This window comes from Chanodichthys erythropterus, chromosome 11 (genome assembly GCF_024489055.1).
Source record: "Chanodichthys erythropterus isolate Z2021 chromosome 11, ASM2448905v1, whole genome shotgun sequence".
Taxonomy (NCBI): Eukaryota; Metazoa; Chordata; class Actinopteri; order Cypriniformes; family Xenocyprididae; genus Chanodichthys; species Chanodichthys erythropterus.
The window spans coordinates 30,933,418-30,951,223 of NC_090231.1; the positions used below are offsets into that span (position 1 = coordinate 30,933,418).

Here is a 17,806-nt window from a genome sequence, read left to right on the forward strand (position 1 = left end):
TTTACTGCTGATATTTATTGCCTATTTACTGAAACACTGCCGTTTTATCTTTCACTTTGTATTTTGAGTGTATTAAAATCCTGAAAATATGGTAAGGTTGGGTCAGGTTTCCAGTTTTCCCCTGTCATGTGGGGGCTGATGAGATGCAATGATTAATGTGTGGATTGTTGAAAGTAAACAAAAGTCTGACAACAGACAACTGACAGATCTCTATCAGACTGATAAACTAAACTCAAACATGCGTCACATCACAATTTCAACAAAGTTCAAAAGTAAGATTGGATTTAACTGATCAAAAGTGATATTAAAGACATTTATAATGTTAAAAAAAGAATCCAGGAAAAGAGTATCATGGTTTCCACGGTTTTATGTTCATTACAAAACTCGCCTCCTGAAAATGTCAATCAAAAGTGTCTCTGAGCCAAGGTGTTACTATATTGTTATTGAATCAGGTAATAAGGCAAAAGAAAATCAATTCCTTGGTTGGCGATGGTTCATGCTTATTTATTTGAATACAGAGGCATGAGGGAAAAGTGCAATTGTCAGCTCAAAAGGATAGCTATAATCCGAGGATAATATCAGTGGAGGGAGGAGAGTCTGCGGCTGTTCCCTGAGGACTGGTCACTAAGCTACTGCATTCATTCAGACAGACCTCATCTGTCAGTGTTAGCACTGACCCTGAATATACTGAAGGGCATTCAAACACGTGACATTCACATAGTTTAGCAGTACATCATCAAGAATCTTCTATGCTTTCAGTAAAGCCACCTTTTCCACAAGACAGCACTTGTATGCAGTGCATCATGGATTACAGATACAGATAGAAGTTCAAAGAAATGAGAAAAAATAAACTAAGGAAAGGCCATATGGGGGATTTCTGCAGCTGTTTTAAATCTCAAAACATAGAGACTAGATAAAGACAACGAAAACCTCTCACAGAGGCCCTGTGCTACTCAAAACAACATCGTCATTAAAACCATTCATTAATTTTACTTTTCTATTGCTCATTTTTTCTCTCTCTCTATCTCACTCAGGATGTTTAAATGGTGAAGTCAGCGTTGGTGCATCCTCAGTCTGTCAGAGTAGGGCAGGTTTCTGGCAGAAGAAGAAAGCAGATAATCTGCATTAAGGTCCACAGCACAAACTCAGTCTGAAGTCACTTCCATTAAATGTGCTCAGGGATCATGTTTCTGTAGTATCACTGAGGGATTATTTACCGGTTTCCTCACATCACTCATGTAAATGGCTGGTAGGTGATTCTTCTACAGTGTAAGGCCACATATATGAGATAAGCCATCTAATCTCCATAAACACTAAAAGTAAATGTATAAAATGAAATCTGACAGGATATGATGCTTGTGTTCTCTACTGCCAGCTTAGTCAGGCCACTCTTGTAAAAGAGCAATCTTTAACCATTGAGATGAAATCCAAGTAAATAACTACTAACATGCAAAAATCAAGGGTCTTCATTTCAGAAGTTGAAATGATCAATCCCAGATGAGGAAAGGAAAACCAAAGCAATCTCACTCTCTCTTCCTATCTCGTTTGAGCATGTCCTAATGTGTAATTGTGATTTCCCCGCTGTGGAAATAGTTGCATTCACACACAGTTAAAGGTCCTCTAAGCGATGTCACGCGTTTTTAGACCAAAACATTTTTTGTCACATACAGCAAACATCTCCTCACTATCCGCTAGCTGCCTGTCCCCTGAACACACTGTAAAAAAAACGTGGTCTCTGTAGTTGCCACAAGCTCCAAAAACGGCAACAAAAACAAACTGGTGCAGCCTGGACCATGAATCATAATAAACACGCTCCAGCCAATAACCGACAAGAATGATTTTAAATGCGTGTTCATGACTGTTTCAGGAAGCCTGGAGGGGAGGGAGAGGAGGAGGGAGGGTCTAGCTAGCTTCTGTTTTGTTTGACAACACTTCGAAAGTCAACAGGAAGTTACTCCGTTCAGGATCGCTTAGAGAACCTTTAATATTTATGATGTGATGCTTTTATTTGCCTTGTTTAGCCAATAATGACTGATTATGTTGATGAAAGCTCTTCTCAAAGATTTACTTTAGTTTAGTAAGCTCTTCTGAATTCCTCAGTAGCAGATGTCTAGTTGGAAGTTAGATTTAAATATTAAGATTTATGGCAAGTTTGCATTCCATTCAGTATTGAAGAAAGTATGAGAAAGGAAAAGCCTTGAGGATGTGAGCTGTATGTGATAGTTCTATCTGGGTAGGGTTCTCTAGAGGATATGAATGTGTTTTATTACAAATCATACTGGCAGGGTGCTCTTACCTGGAGGATGTTGAAAGCTTTAAAGAGGGCGGGGACAGGAGAACACCTGCGGGCATCCACCAGGACAGTCAGTCCCACAGCACTAACTTCCTTCCTAAAAGTCAAATTAAGGTCATGTGTTTGATGAAGGAAAGGTATGTAAATAACATTCAATGGTTTATTATTAATAATAACAATAATATTTAACAATATTACAGTTCTTTCTGTATTTTTGGTCAAATATGCAGCTAACGGTCTAATCAGATTCAATGAATTATGCTAAGCTATGCTAAAAGTGGTACCGCCAGACCCGGAGATCGCTTGAATGGATTAGAAAACGGTAAAACTGTTTAACTCTAGGGCAGTTGGAAAATAAGCCTATTTTCAAAAAAAGTGTTCCTTTAACAAATCTTATTGATCCCAAACTTTTTAGCGGCATTGTGTGTACCTGAGTGTACTGTAGAAGTAGACCATGATCCGCACCAGCTCTCCACTGTTGCAATTTGGATTCAGCCAGATAGTGTTTCTCATTGTTACAGTCACAAGGGCATGGCCTGATTTATCTCTTGTTCCTAAAATTAATTTTAAAAATCGAGCTTTAGGATCATATTGACAGCAGGACCATATTAATGGCATTAGAAGCAGACCCTCACCAGGCAGACAGAGCACTCCTGAGCTCAGGACATCAGGATTGATGTCATGGGCCTCACTCTGGACAGGCTGGGTCCTCTGGGAGATGGGCGGCAGTGGTGGAGGAACTGCTGAGGGGTCTTCATTCTGGGTTTTAGCAGACAGGTGGCAAACACTGCTGTCTACTTCCTGACTGGATGCTGGAATATGAAAATCAGTTGAAGTTATTTCCACAGAAACACCTAAATGTAAACAAAGAAACCAGTTTACAACACTGACAAGTCAGTCTACAATCTGTCTTTTATCATTAAAGACAATAATGCATCACTTCAGTCTTTAGTAAGTTCACAGATAACGTTGATATGATCAGTGCCAGTTAGAGTTTACTGCAATGTTTGATCACTTAGTAACAAAAATGGATTATTCTCTGGAGATTATTTCTCACTGAAGATATACAGCACTGCTTACAGATGGCTGAATGATAACTACATTTGGCTCCAAACATAAAAAAAGCTAAATCTCTAGGTCATGAAACACAAAGCTATTCAGACTCTGAAGACACTGCAGTCTTTTCACATGACAGGTTTCCTAACAAAGCCAGTAGACCCACATTCTCTGAATCCCCTACTAACAAAAAGCAATGTAGAAACGGTTGAACGGAGCGTGAGCATTTGCCCAATCTGTACCATCATGCAGCTTGGCCCTCAAATTAAACAAACACACTCTCCTAGCTAATTTAAAGCATTCCAGGTATCATCCTGTGCTTCGATCCATAGGGCTGCTTGGATCTGTGCCCCATATACCTGACAGCATGATATGGCTCAGAGATAACTGGAGATCAGCTTCCGACAGTCATAAAACTAAAGTTCTGCTTTACTGCGCTGCCACGCACTGCTGCTGCTGTGCAGAAAATAGATACTGAGATCAAAAACAGATGAGATAGAGTCCTGGGAATTCCAGGACTCGTAAAACAGCTTGCACAAGGGCAAGAAAAACATGTATAAATTGCTCTAAAGCATAATCTGGCTGAGATTGCTATATTTCAGAAGGGATTTGAGCTGGAACAGCAGAAGCTAGCTTCTGAGGAAAGAAATATAAACATAATGGAATGTTCTTCTTCAGCTGGGTAAAAGCTACGATAAATTTGACAAATAAGAGGCTTTTTACCCCTACTTTCTCTTTGCTTTCTCCCTGACTCCTTGTCTACCCAACATCCTCCTCACCACAGAATGCTCACATTGAGGAAGTCGACCATATGAGCCCCCCCAAGGAGCTGAGTGCTGCCCCAGACAGGCCAGAGAAGAGAGGGTCTTGGCTTCACACTGTCTCGCCAAAAGTCTGGAGTTCAGTCTGGCCATGGGCCATCCCCTCAGCTTTTATTCTTCATGCATTTCTTCTTTCTATCCGATTTTCTCTTCTTTCTGATGTAGCTGTGGACCCTGAATAGTCAGACCGTTAGGGACGCCTCTAAAACATTCTATATAAACTAAATATATTTCCATACAGCAGACACATTTATTATTTTTATCATGATAGAATAACTGATTATGTGCCGTCCTATTAATGTGTGCATATACTGTGTGTCTGTTGTAAAGATCATACATCAGTTAATGCAATGGTCTGGCCAATCAGTCACAAATCAGATGTTGCTCACTTGTAGAAATTTTACTGAGCTTATCCATACTATCATCTAGTCTTTAGTCTTCCATCTGCCCAGCTCATCAGCTGTCTCTTTCACAGACTGAATTCTCATTAATGTCCCTACTGCTTTTCAAAAGGTTTTATAGATCTTAGAGAAGCATTGCCAAAAGGTAATTTTCCTTTCAAAACTAAAAATACACCCAGCAAACTGCTGACACTGAAGATTTGAGGTTTTACTTTTCAATTTTTACTCTTTACAAAACATAAGAGCAGACTCAATCTTATTCACTTGAAACAGTGGATTAAGAGTAGTATAAACACCTGAAATCCTCTAAAAATGGAAAAAATATAAAAAGAATAAATGATAAGCAGATAAGCCTACTTTTAGCGTGTATAGAGGTAATAGCCATAGTAGCATTGCTGTAGTACTGAAACTCAAAAAATGTTTAGGGTTTGTGAACCACCCACTAAGAGAGAAAGAATCAGATCTATCATAGTCAAACTACCACAACAAACACACCATCATTTCTTCTGTCTGCTGTTCCTATCTTCAAAGCAGTGCCCCCCTCCACCCGTTCTCCATTACTTAAACACTCCATCTATAACCCCCGAACACACACACACAAACAGACACACTTAAACATCCCCCTCTGCTTACCCCCTGCAATTTCAGAGGTCCCACAGCAGGGATTGTGTTCAGGCCCACCCACATCACCTCATCTCATATATCTTTCTTCACACTTGTTGCACACCTGAGCCAGGTGAGCACATCTAAAGCAACCAAATCCTCTGGATGAAGCGGACGAGGAGGTGGGACACTGACAACAACCTGTTCAGAATCTTATGATGTGGATGTGGAGTTGTGTTGATTGTTCAAAACAACTTTTTGGAAAAAATAAAATAATAATAATAACAATAAAAAAGCATAAAGAATGTGATATTAATGTGCATACAAGTAGCTCCTGATCACACACAAAACACACTTCATCTGATATCAGCTTTACTCACTGCAACAAATGTCCATATAGTTTAAAGCTAAAGTTCGAAAGCAGGATTGAGTTACTAAAGTACACAAAGCAGAAATCCTGCACATGACCCACGCTTCTCTTCAGCTGTTTCCTTTAGTAGTTCAGATGTGAAACGCTGTCTAACTTGGATGGTGCTCAGTGGAATTAATGTGTGTCTAAATATGAAAACAAACTGTCTAGAGGCCGGAATATGACCTGCTACGAAGAAGTAAGTCCTTGTAAAGAGCACAGTCTAAGTAAAACCAGAGCCTCCCACGCTTTTCTTTCAGCCTGAAGAGAAAAGCAGCTCTATCAGGTCGAAGTATGGGGCATTTGAGAGCCATTTGTAACTTGTCAGAGGCCTGAATGTCGAAACGCCGGAGCTAGTCTGCTAATCTAGAGTAAATATACTAGGTGGACATGGCAATGTATGAATGATGAAGAAAAAAAAAAAAATACTCACTATAGTGAACAACTGTTGCAAACCATGGAGGCCGTGAATTAGAACACAAATCATACATGAAACACCATTAAAAGAAGCTAAAAGTGAATAATAGAGGGGATCATAAATGAATTAAAATATAGTTAGAAAAGTGTTAAAATGTGTGGAAGAGGGTGAAACTGTGAAAGTGAATAAATAAGAGAAGGAAGAGAAGTAGGTCCTTCATCAGCTGAGGCAGTGGAAGAAGTCTTTAGATGCATCTGAAACAGTTCAGAGCTTAGATGCATCTGTTAAGATGAAGAAACAGGGATGGAAAACGTAAAATGGAAGGGGAAAGTGGGAGGAGTTTAAAGAGAAATAAGGCATGTGGATAAAGTAAAGATGAGCGGGATGGACTTTGGCAAAGATGACTCTACCTTGCTCTTCCTGCTGATGGTAATGGGACTCCATGTCTGCTTGTTGCTGATGCTCTGCTGGAGAGCCATTCACAGAAGTAGTAACCTCATCCTCTTGCCTCTCCTCCTTTTCCCCCTTTCTCTCCTCCTCCATTGTTTTTTGCCCTTCTCGTTCGGTGGTAGGTGTGTCCTGAGTGTGCATATGTCCATTTGTGCTTGGTACATCTGAGGCTAGATCAAGGACTTGAGTGCATGCTGACTGGACTGTATTTTCAGAATAGCTGGTCACTATGGCCTCCTGCTCACTCAAAGTGTTGGCCTTGGTCTCCTCTTTCTCCACCCCATGCTCTTTAACATTGGTTTGTTTCTTCTCATCTGTTCCTACAGAGAAGCTGCCCTCCTCCTGAACTCGTACGTCAGAGACAGACTTAGGCATGGTATCTACCAGACCTGTTTGAGCAGTCTCAACTTCCTTTTCCATACAAACTTCTAATTCATTCTCAGTCTTGCTTTCCAACAATCTATTGCTCTTATTTTCTACCATTTTTGCCTCCTCACAAGGCAGCTCTCCCACTACTTCTCTTTCTGCACATTCTTCCTTTGTCTGGAGTTCCACCTCTGTCTCATTGTTTCTGTCCTCACAGGATTCTGTCCTCACCCGACCCTGTGAAATGAGCGTAACCAGATCCTCCCCAGGCACTGTGGTGACAGAGGCCAAGGCTACCAGTTCGTTTGGCGGAGCAGCCGAAACGGGACCAACTTCTTCCTCTGCACTGGGACTATATTCACCATCAGATTCATTTGTGTCATGGCTACTGTTACTAAATGTCTCATGGTCCTCTTTTATGGCAGTAAGATCATGCACTTTCTCAGGTGGTGTATGGATGTGTGTGTATATCTGACATGGGCTGTGATCTGTTTGCTCAGTTTGTTTCTGTAAAGGCACATCGACAGCTAGAGGCTCAGAGACCGACAATCCACTGTTCTGCAGATCACAACTGCCTTCCATGCCACAATCACCTCTCACCTGCTCAGATTCAGATCTGATTTCTGCTTCTGCAATAGGATCAGACTCAAGTAATTCAATATTATCCAGGGAAACTTCTGAGTTTTCACTCTCTAAATGACCAGATAACATTTTATTCTCTGGTTGTGATGTACTAGTTACTTCGCTGTCTGGTTGCTCCATGTCGGCTGTTTTGCTGTCTGGTTGTGATGTACTTAGTGGCATTTCATATAGATGTGATGTGTTGAGTAGTTCGCTGTCTGGTGTAGATATGCTAACTAGTTCACATTCTAGTTGTGATGTGTTGAATGGTTGGTTTTCTGGTTGTGATGTGCTAACTAGTTCGCTGTCTAGTTGAAATATGCTTACTGGTTTAAGTTCTGGTTGTGATGTCTTGACTGGCTCACTGACTAGGTGTGACATGCTGACTGGTTTGGTGTCTGGTTGTGATGTGCTGCCTAAATTGCTGTGTAGCTGACATATTCTTACAAGATCAACATCTGGTTGAGACGTCTTGACTGGTTCATTGACTAGCTGTGACGTGCTGACTGGTTTTGACATGCTGACTAGTTTGTTGTCTAGCTGAGTTGCGCTAACTTGTTTACTATCTGGTTGTGATGTCTTGACTGGCTCAATGGCTAGTTGTGACATGACTGGTTTGCTGTCTGGTTGTGATGTGCTGGCTAAATTACTGTCTAGCTGACATGTTCTTACTAGTTCAGCTTCTGGTTGTGATGTCTTTATTGGTTCATTGACTAGCTGTGATGTGCTGACTAGTTTGCTGTCAAGTTGAGATATGCATAGTGGTTTAAGGTCTGGTTGAGATATGCTTACTGGTTCAACATATGGTTGTGATGTCTTATTTGGCTCACTGACAAGTTGTGATGTGCTGTCTAGAGTGTTGTCTAGCTGAGATGCGTTTACTGGTTTAATGTCTGACTGTGATGTCTGGATTGGCTTGTTGACTAGTTGTGATGTGCTGACTGGTTTTCTGTTTGGTTGTGATGTGCTGATGATACTGCTGTCAAGTTGTGTTGTGTTGACTGGTTTAATGTCTGTTTGTGCTGACATATCAGATAGTGGAGCAGTATCATGGTTGTACAACTCTCTCTCAGACTCATGCTCAGACACACTGTCACAGGAGGCTGTACCTGCAGCAGAGGTGGACTTAGACCCATCCACCTGCTGGAGAAGACGCTCTGCCTCTGCAGGAGCAGTGGGGGTTAAGATCACAGATTGATAGGTATCACTCAGATTTTCCTCAATCAGCATGGCACACACCATGCTCTGAGAGCATGCACCATTCTTCAAAAGACTCTCCTCCGGTTTGGCTTTAGGCTGAGTGGAACCAGCAGTCTGCGGTTTATGTAGATTTCTGTAGTTCATACTAATGGCTTGAGTGAGAGAGCCCTTCTGTGGGGAAAAGCGTGGTAAGGAGATATCGGCTAGCTCCACATACTCTCCCTCTGAATCCTCTGCTGTGCTGCTAGAGCTCTGCCCACTGCCATCTTTATTGATCTCACTGAGAGCAGGGAGGAGCTTAACCCCCTTGCTCTCACAGTGCATCTCCGCTGATTGGTCCGTGGAAGTGTCAATAAAAATCCTACATTGTATGTCCTCAGGGTTGTCTTCATGATCTATGTCAGAGTCCCTCCCCTCTCTGTCTGCAACGTCCTTGGCCATCCCTCTACTTTCGCTTTGTTCTGTAACTTTGGAGGGTCTGCTGATAAACTCTGGGTGAACAATATCCTCCCACGGTACCCTAAAAATGTCATTATCCGCTGATAAAAGACAGTGTTCCAGGGCAGCTTTTCTGACCACACTCCTCTCTCGGTTGATGGATTCCAGCCAGTCCATGGTGAATAGAGAAGTGTATGCTAGCTCCGGTACATTAAGCTCCTCCACATGCTGCCCACTAACTGCCAGACACTTCACCGTGATGCGCGGGGGGCTTCTGGGTGTTGGAGTCACCTGCAAGTAGAAGTCACTGGGCCGTAACACACGCCAGTCCAAAGAGGAGAGCTGGATTATGACCTTCTCATGAACACATAGTGGCCAGCCTTCATGACGAAAAAGGAAACCACAGTATGGGAACTGCAGAGAGAGGAGAGAGGGAACAATCAGTCAGGCAATTAATCAATGATAATTAAACTGTTGTCAGTTACACAGAATTACTCTTTGGACACATTTCAGTTTTCTTACGAAGACATACAATCCGAATTTTAATATACTGCTATAAAATCTAGCAAAACTGAGAGCTAGAGGCAGGATTCTGTCAATGGGTCATCCAGCTTAATTATTATATTTGGCACATATAATTTTCAGAACTTTTAAAACAACTTTAAAGCCTCCCCCCATTCTAAGTAACATGAAAACTGGTTTGTCTTGCATTTTTCCTCTAGACGGTAAGAAAATCTATATATGTTTGTATGCATGTACTTTTGAAAAAAAAAACCCAAAACAAATAAAAACCTGTTGACCAGTGACAATGGCTTGCTCATTGGGGATTTTAAGGAAAATATGTATTGCAAAAAGTAAAATACATGCAATACATTTTTTATTAACTAATAATAAATACAATTAAAACATCATAAAAAAACAACATGTCAACATTCAATTTCACTATGTTTTTAAAATTCCATTTAATTAATGCAACAGTGAATAATACAGATAATAAGATCACATGGACTAAAAGTGGACATGAGCGATTCTTTTTTGTTGAATCCGGATGCTTCTAGATGATTATACTGAACAATAAGCCCCTTTATCGTAATTCAATTTTACAGAGAAGGCCCCGTTGTCACTCTGTACCCCGTTTTATTCATTTGAATGAATTCTACAAAAGGAAGTGTACTGAGACACTAAAGAATGAGAAAATAGCCTTGGAGTCCCGAAACAATTTGATAGTTCAGAGTTTCTTCCTATATGCCTTGACAGTCATGTCAAAGACTGTAATACTGACCGGCTCTGTGTAACTTGATGCAAACGTGCTTTCGGATATACCAGCGATGAAATGAATATTCTGCTAAGTTGACTACGGTCGGCTGAAAATGGCCTGTTTCCTATGAAAGGAAGAGCAGGGCAAGGGAGGAAGGAGGGTTGGATGTCCTTGCGCTGAGGGTAAGGGGGGTGAAAGGGCTTTTTATTCACAGACCTCTTAGTTTAAGCTTCTGTTTCCCATTATTATATGCTCATTCACCTTCAAGCTGCAGCCCCCACCTACACAGAGGAAGAGACAGACCTGGAGATACTCCACTGACCCCAGGTGCTGCGAGCAGCCGCTGTTTCCACTGGGTTCACAAGAGCATAAATACACATATTGACACACACGCACACACAAACTACAAAAACCAAGACATTAAAAGGGGGTATAAATGAACTGGTAGGGGTCCTGTTAAAAGGTCTTTTTCAGGTGCACACTGAAAAAAGACCTGCTCTCCATTGGTGCTAGATGTCAGTCATGAAATGCCACCGATTTTCCTTTGTGTGAGTGTGTAGTGCAGGGATGATGGATAAATGTGAGGTCTCTCTGTTGTCAGAAATAAAAGGAGTCATGAAGTGCATTTAAATGCACTTTAAATTTTTGATTTTAGTCAAACTAAAACCACAACTTTTTTCACCTTTTTAAAGTGTCATAGAAATTAAGTCCGGCTCTGGTTATTTCCCGATCACCATCTCCCCATTATTTCTTGTCTCTCCTTGTCACTCAGAGTCAAGTATGCCATGTGTACCATATGGGGGTGTCACAAAGAAAATTGTAACTAAGGGACTAGCAGCTGAAGTCGAGTGTAAAGAACATGTGTGTGTAGACAGCTGTATAGAGCATGTGAATATGTGCATTTGTGCTCATCTGGCTGGGAAGGATCCCAGCACTCTGCAACACTAATAGGACTTCTGGGGGTTTCTTCTCAAATAACCAAAACAAGAAGCACTAACACAAACATTCAGGCCAACAGGCTTGCTGTGCCTTTTGTTTTAATGTACATGTGTATGTGTGTTCTGGGTACACCCTTATAATGACTAATGATGAGTGGGGGCTCAGCTAACAAAACATGACACGGAAGAGGACATGACAAAACACAACAAGAGGCCAACAAAGAAACCATGAACAAAAAATGCCTGTAAATGTTAAGCTGAGATAAAATGGCACAATGAGTGAAGCAGTGAGTAAGAGAGGAGAAAAGAATGAAAGGGAAATGTGTCACTCACACGTACATTCTGTTGAATGCATGTGAAAGCATGTATATTAAATGTATTAGAGGTTGACCGATATATCGTTTTGACCGATTTCTAGAACTATCGTTATCAGTAATAATCCACACCAATTTCCCAGTTGCATCTGTCAAGAGAGGCTGAGAAGGGTCCGCTGTCATTACAAAGTACGAGAGCAGCCTCTAGAGATGAAATAATGATCATGGTGTTTGTTTTGACATGTGACGCTACACTCTGCATGGAGCACAATACATCAGACACGCATTTAAAGCCTTGACAACGAAAAGGTATGTATATAGTACTCTACACAACACAACACAAAAGCTAGTAATGTGAGAACGGCAATTAATATGTTCTTGCAGCCGAGAGAAACATATAAACAAATCAGAAACGCATATAATTTAAAAATAAAACTTATGAACTATCAGTTAATTAATCGGTTATCAGCAGGTACTGCGCAACTTAATTATTGTTATCGGTAAAATCCCATCTCAGTAAAATCCTGTTATCGGTAAAATCCCACCTCTAAGTTTTATTAGTCTAGATTTAGGGTTTTCATTAGCTTAGATCAGGGATGGACAACTTCGGTCCTGGAGGGCCACTGTCCTGAAGAGCTTAGCTCCAACCCTGATAAAACATACCTGCCTGAAACTTTCTAGTAATCCTGAAGACCTTGATCAGCGTGTTCAGGTGAGTTTTATAAGGGTTAGAGCTAATGATTGAATTAATGAAAGAAAGAGAACTTCAAGACTCACACATGCATCTTGTTGAATGCTCTGAAGGATGTGTTTAGCAGGCACCAGGAAGTCAATGATGTAGCGCAGCCCGTCCCCACGGTACGTTGTCTCGACCACGTCTAACACCTGGCATAGCACGGTGGCCGCAGTGGCTTCAAATGGAGGGTAGAGAGCGGAGAGCGTGCTCTGGATACAGCTGTCCAGAGATTCAGAGTCCTGCAGAGAAATATACAAACACTCAGAGGAAGCACTAAAAATCTTCTTTACATTTCAACTATCTCAACAGTATTGACATAAAAACAATTACATTTTTTGTTACTAATACAATGAGAATGCTACATGACCTCATTTGGGCTACAGATCATCCTAACAGCATGAAACACAATATGCTGCCCATCAAAACAGCAAGATGGTATTAAGTCCTACACAGACACATTGATTAACACACTCTGATCTTGTCTGCCAATACTCAGACCAAGCTTTTTTCTGCAACGTCCTGAAAGCAGCTGATTAGCATCCCTGGTGGTCTCCACCAAGAGCCTTTCACTCTGAGAAGTTCAGAGAAGAACAGTGGCTGACGGTGAAACCTGACTCTTAAAGCCAGTGCAGGGAGTGACCAAAATGCTGCTAAAAATATCAGCTGCTCTAGCAACACTTTAAGAACTACAGCAGGCCTCTAGTCTAACTTTACTGTTTCTATTTACTCTTCATAATCATGATCTATTCCTCTGCCATTTACACTTTTGATGTTGAGCTTGGGTGATGTTCAATCAATCAGTAGTTGGTTAATATCAGGGCTCAAAGCTAAGGATTCTTTTTGCTGGCCCGGTCGGGCCAGTGGTTCAAATTTTTACTTGCCCTGACAAAATTTTCACTGGCCCCACAATAAAAAAAATAAAAGTAAAAGAAAAGAAAATGGGCCTATAAAATAAGCCAAGTTATTGTTTGTTTTCGTTGTTTTCGTTGTTTTTGATACATTTTATGACACCAAAAGCTACTAGATTAAAACACTAAAATTTTAAATATTGTTAGACAAGTAAACAGTAAATAATAAAATTATGCACAAATAAATACAAGAGAATAAACAAATTAAATAAACAGTGCTTTTCAGGGTTTTTTGTAGGCTTAAACCTGTTTCAGGTACAGAAATTGTAATCTAATGTATAATCAGTCAAGTAGTTACAGATGCATAAATAATGTTTTGAAATGTTGAAAATATAAACTGTTAAATATTATTATTTAAAATTATTTATAAAATGAAAATACTTTAAATGTGAAATTAAACTCGCCAGGAGGTGGCAGCAAGTCCCTGTTAATGAGCGAGTCATTGAGATTCAACCGATTCATTCAAACGGCTGATTCATTCAGGAAGAGTTGCTCAGAGACACAAAACAATTCTGTGGAATTTGTTTGGAACTATTTTCGTTGGCAAAATTGAGCGAAACAAGCGATTTGGTGTTTAAAATGTAAGTCACTTAATATAATCTGCTTGTTTATTAAAATGTACGTTATATAAAATCAATATCACATTTTAATCATGCTTATATTTGGATAAAAATGGCACTCTTCATGTAATATTGGTTAACTATATTAAATAATATAGTTACATGCACGTGCACTAGTCTAACCTACTAGACTACGTCACGTAGTGTATGCGTGCACTCAGTGGGTGTTTTTTTTTTGTTTGGTTTTTGTAAAGTGAGGGACATACTCGGTAATGTCAGATCGTTAAATCAACAATTACGATATCATAGACGATATACGCACACCCTTAACAGCACTGGCCCGATCAGGCAAGTGACAGTTCCGTCTACTGTCCTGAGCGTCGTTCACACTGGACCTGGGCCATCGGACTGTCCTTATTATCGAGCCCTGTTAATTGTCATTAATCTTTTAATCAATTAAGCTTATTGATTTTCCACTCATTAGTCAATATCAGCATAAATGCATTAATTAATCATGCAAAGAGATGGTGAAAATGTTTGTAGAGTCCATACATCTTGTGAAGTGCATATCACGTCTGCAACACGTATACTGATGGTATACTATTATAGTTCTTGCAGTGAACGTAATCTTTATTTACAAAGAAATGCTTTGATGCTGATTACGTTGAGCCCGCTTGATTTTTTCAAGAAAGTCGGTGGTGCGCGTTTGTGTTTTCTTTCTTTTTCTTTTTCTTTCTTTTTTTCTTTCTTTCTTTCTTTCTTTCTTTCTCTTTCTTTCTTTCTTTCTTTCTTTCTCTTTCTTTCTTTCTTTCTTTCTTTCTTTCTTTCTTTCTTTCTTTCTTTCTTTCTTTTTCTTTCTTTCCTTTATTTAACCAGATAAAACTTCTGTAAAAGAGATTTTTAATCTCAGAAAGTTTTTAGAAAGTTCAAAAGAAAGTTCAAAAGAAAATTCGAAAGAAAGAAAGAAAGTTCGAAAGAAAGAACACAAATGTGCATCACCGACTTTCTTGAAAAAATGAAGCGGGCTCAACGTAAACAGTGTCAAAGCATTTCTTTGTAAATAAAGATTACTGCAAACACTATAATAGTATACCATCAATCTCCCACTATCATCTCAAACAACAATCATGTCAGTGCTCGCTGGGCTAACATGCAGGTAAAGTTCACCTGAATTCTCACCGTGACCAGTGCATCTGTCTTGTTCATAGTCATCAAGTCTCACATTATAAAAGTATAATGCACACAGCACATGCAACAAAGCACACACTCTGATTTTACTAAATTTTCTAATAAATTTCACCATGTGGCCCCATCTTAACTTCCTCTCTTGTTCTCTGTAAAACACATAACAGCATTATTGAATTGTTTATTTCCAGTAAATTATCAAGAAACTCGCTGGCCAAATGCCATCCAAACCACACAACTGTTCTACCCTACCAATTTTGTCATGATGTATTACTTATGAACTCACAACTACCCAGTTTACTAAAGATCAAAAGTACAGTCTAGCATATACAGTGACTGAGGCATGTCAGCCAAGAGATATGGATGAGACATACAGAGACTGTCTATGTGTGATTACCTGCGCATAGACTCTATGTATGTGCATGCACATGTGGAGATTGTAATCTACGGTAAGATTGTACTGATATAGCACATGGGAAATATAGCAGAGCCAGAGTTAAAGTGAAGATGTTTATGTTGAGAGAAAGAAAGAGAAAGAAAGATAAAGAACTTGGGAACGAACAAACTGAAAAACAATGTGACACAGCTGCGAGCTAAGCAGACAGCACAGGTGCACTGTGGGTAAATATTGTAATTCCACCAGCATTAAAGAGAGGATGAGAGATTAGAGATGCCATTTAGGAGGCCTGAGAAAGACCGTCTTGCACACAAAACACTAACAGTTACAAAAAAAAACAATGAACCAGAGAGATTTCCAAAAGGGGGATGTAGACCAAGCCACAAGATTCCAGAGAAAATTGGGACACACATTCAAAAGCACTAAAACTACAAAAACTCTTTGTTAAATGTTTACATTTTAAATTTAGAAATTACATTTTAATGAAGCATTTCTTAACAGAAGAAGTGACTACACTTTATGTTTAAAGTTAAAAGTCAGGCTACACAAAACTAATGGTACAAACACACAGCTCTCATAGTGTGATGCTCACATGTAGGAGTAGATTACTAATTTCTGAAGTTTGAAGAATCCATAAAAGTTAATGATTGATAGAGTCAAGAACAGATAAACAATCATTTTCTCATTATAAAGGAAAGACTAAAGGGAAGAAGCAGGTTAAATAAGGGCATCATGCTTTTCGACTTAACTGCTGCAGTGTGTGTGTGTGTACCCAGTAAGTCTTAAAATGATTTAAAATGTAGTCATATTAACATAATCTTAATTAAAATGATAAAGAAATATTGTAAAGTAAAAGTAAAATAAAGATATATAACACTAAACTGACATTTTTGTTATATGAATGTGCTGTGCCATACTGTTATCAGTGCTGTAACTCAGTCAGCCTGGGAACTGAGATTCCCCCACACCCATCTCGACCATCTGAAATAACACGCGAAGGATGAAAGTGTGATCATTCTTTGACTCTCATCTTGAAGCTCAGATCAGCGTGATTGTTTTATGCTGGTCTCATACATTGATCCATATATGGAGCTGTGAGAACATCCATCTAGTCTCTCTCCAGGTTTTTGCTCCACTGAAAATGGGTTTGTGAAGTGTCTCTAGATTCAGCTATGTGCAAATAAAAAAGGAGTAGTGTCTAGCCTCAAGAACCGAAAAGTTCTCAACCAATTATGTCCATCATTATTTGAGATTTTTTTTTTTTTTTTTAATCTGGCAGCAGGACGGCCTTCAAAAGCAGGAGAGAGAGGGGTTTTCCTCTCAAACAGTTCCAACCGAGGTGCCAAGAAGACATCAATCAAAGAGCAGTCTCTGGAGCTTGGGGAAAAGCTCTCTTGAGGCCCACAAAAATCCTGCAGACTCTCTCACTGAATAATGTATAACATCATTAGGACCCCCATTTAAACCCGCACAGTAACACACACCACACATCACCATAAGCAAAAGCAGTATAATTTTCCCAAAAGCCGTCACTCCAGCTAAACTGAGCTGAACAGTGTCATGGCATGTGAAAAAGATGTTGATTAGAGCAGGCTGTGGTTTCATCTACTCGTCACGACTAATGCTCAGTCATGAGTCTGACTGTCTGTAATGTGTTGACCCAGGAAGGAAGAGAAATCAATACAGACTTCCTGTCTCAAATAGCATAAAAGCAAACATTTCCTAGAGAAAGTCAAATATTCCACATTCCTTCTCCATCTTTACCTTTTAAAGGTAAGAAACCGCAGCTTAAGCTTTTCCTCTGTGTCGGTGAGCTGAATGGGTGACCCTAGAAGGGCCCAGTCTGAGAGAGGAGAGGGATTTACTGTTAGCCTACAGCAGACGGCTTAATTTCCTCCAGATTTGAATGGCCACACAAGCCGCTCATCCCTCTCCCTTTATATCACTCATATTGGTCTTTTCTCTAAGGCATTAGTGAGACAAATTGAAGAGATTTTGGTCTACAATGGTATCATTCTGCAAAGCTCCACAGTCATGCCTACAGGATAAACACTGTGCCTCATGAACTTGTGTGAGTGCAAGGGATATTCTGTGGTTTTCTGAATGTTTGTGGTTGGACTTGTTCTTCATTATACTGAGTCCTCATAGACAGACCCAATCAGAATCTCAGCCTTGGTGAGCATAAGAGACTTCATAAATATGCACGATGCATTAAGAGCCGGGGGGTGAAAACTTTTGAATTCAAATATCAAGGTAAATTGTACTGAATCACTTAACATCTTCATCCTGTTCAAAAGTTTTCACCCCTTGACTCTTAATGCATTGTGTTTTCTTATGGAGCATCAGTGAATGTTTGAACCTTTTTTAATAGTTGTGTTTGAGTCCCTCAATTGTCCTCAGTATGAAAACACGGATCTCAAAATCATTCAGTCAC

General features: G+C 39.9%; 1 protein-coding gene across 4 annotated transcripts in view; it reads right to left on the bottom strand.

The window, feature by feature from the left end:
- plekhg4 (pleckstrin homology domain containing, family G (with RhoGef domain) member 4) overlaps positions 1-17,806 on the bottom strand; it is an 87,597-nt gene that overhangs the window by 36,724 nt on the left and 33,067 nt on the right. For 2 of the 4 annotated variants that reach the window (XM_067402331.1, XM_067402330.1), the window contains exons 2-6: positions 12,364-12,561; positions 6,412-9,490; positions 2,929-3,105; positions 2,724-2,847; positions 2,297-2,390 (exon numbers count right to left, since the gene is read on the bottom strand). In XM_067402331.1, coding sequence (XP_067258432.1) covers positions 2,297-2,390; positions 2,724-2,847; positions 2,929-3,105; positions 6,412-9,490; positions 12,364-12,561 — 3,672 coding nt within the window. Of the gene's footprint in view, positions 1-2,296; positions 2,391-2,723; positions 2,848-2,928; positions 3,106-6,411; positions 9,491-10,595; positions 10,687-12,363; positions 12,562-17,806 lie in introns of all 4 variants that reach the window. The other 2 variants (XM_067402332.1, XM_067402333.1) reach the window with 2 other exon arrangements.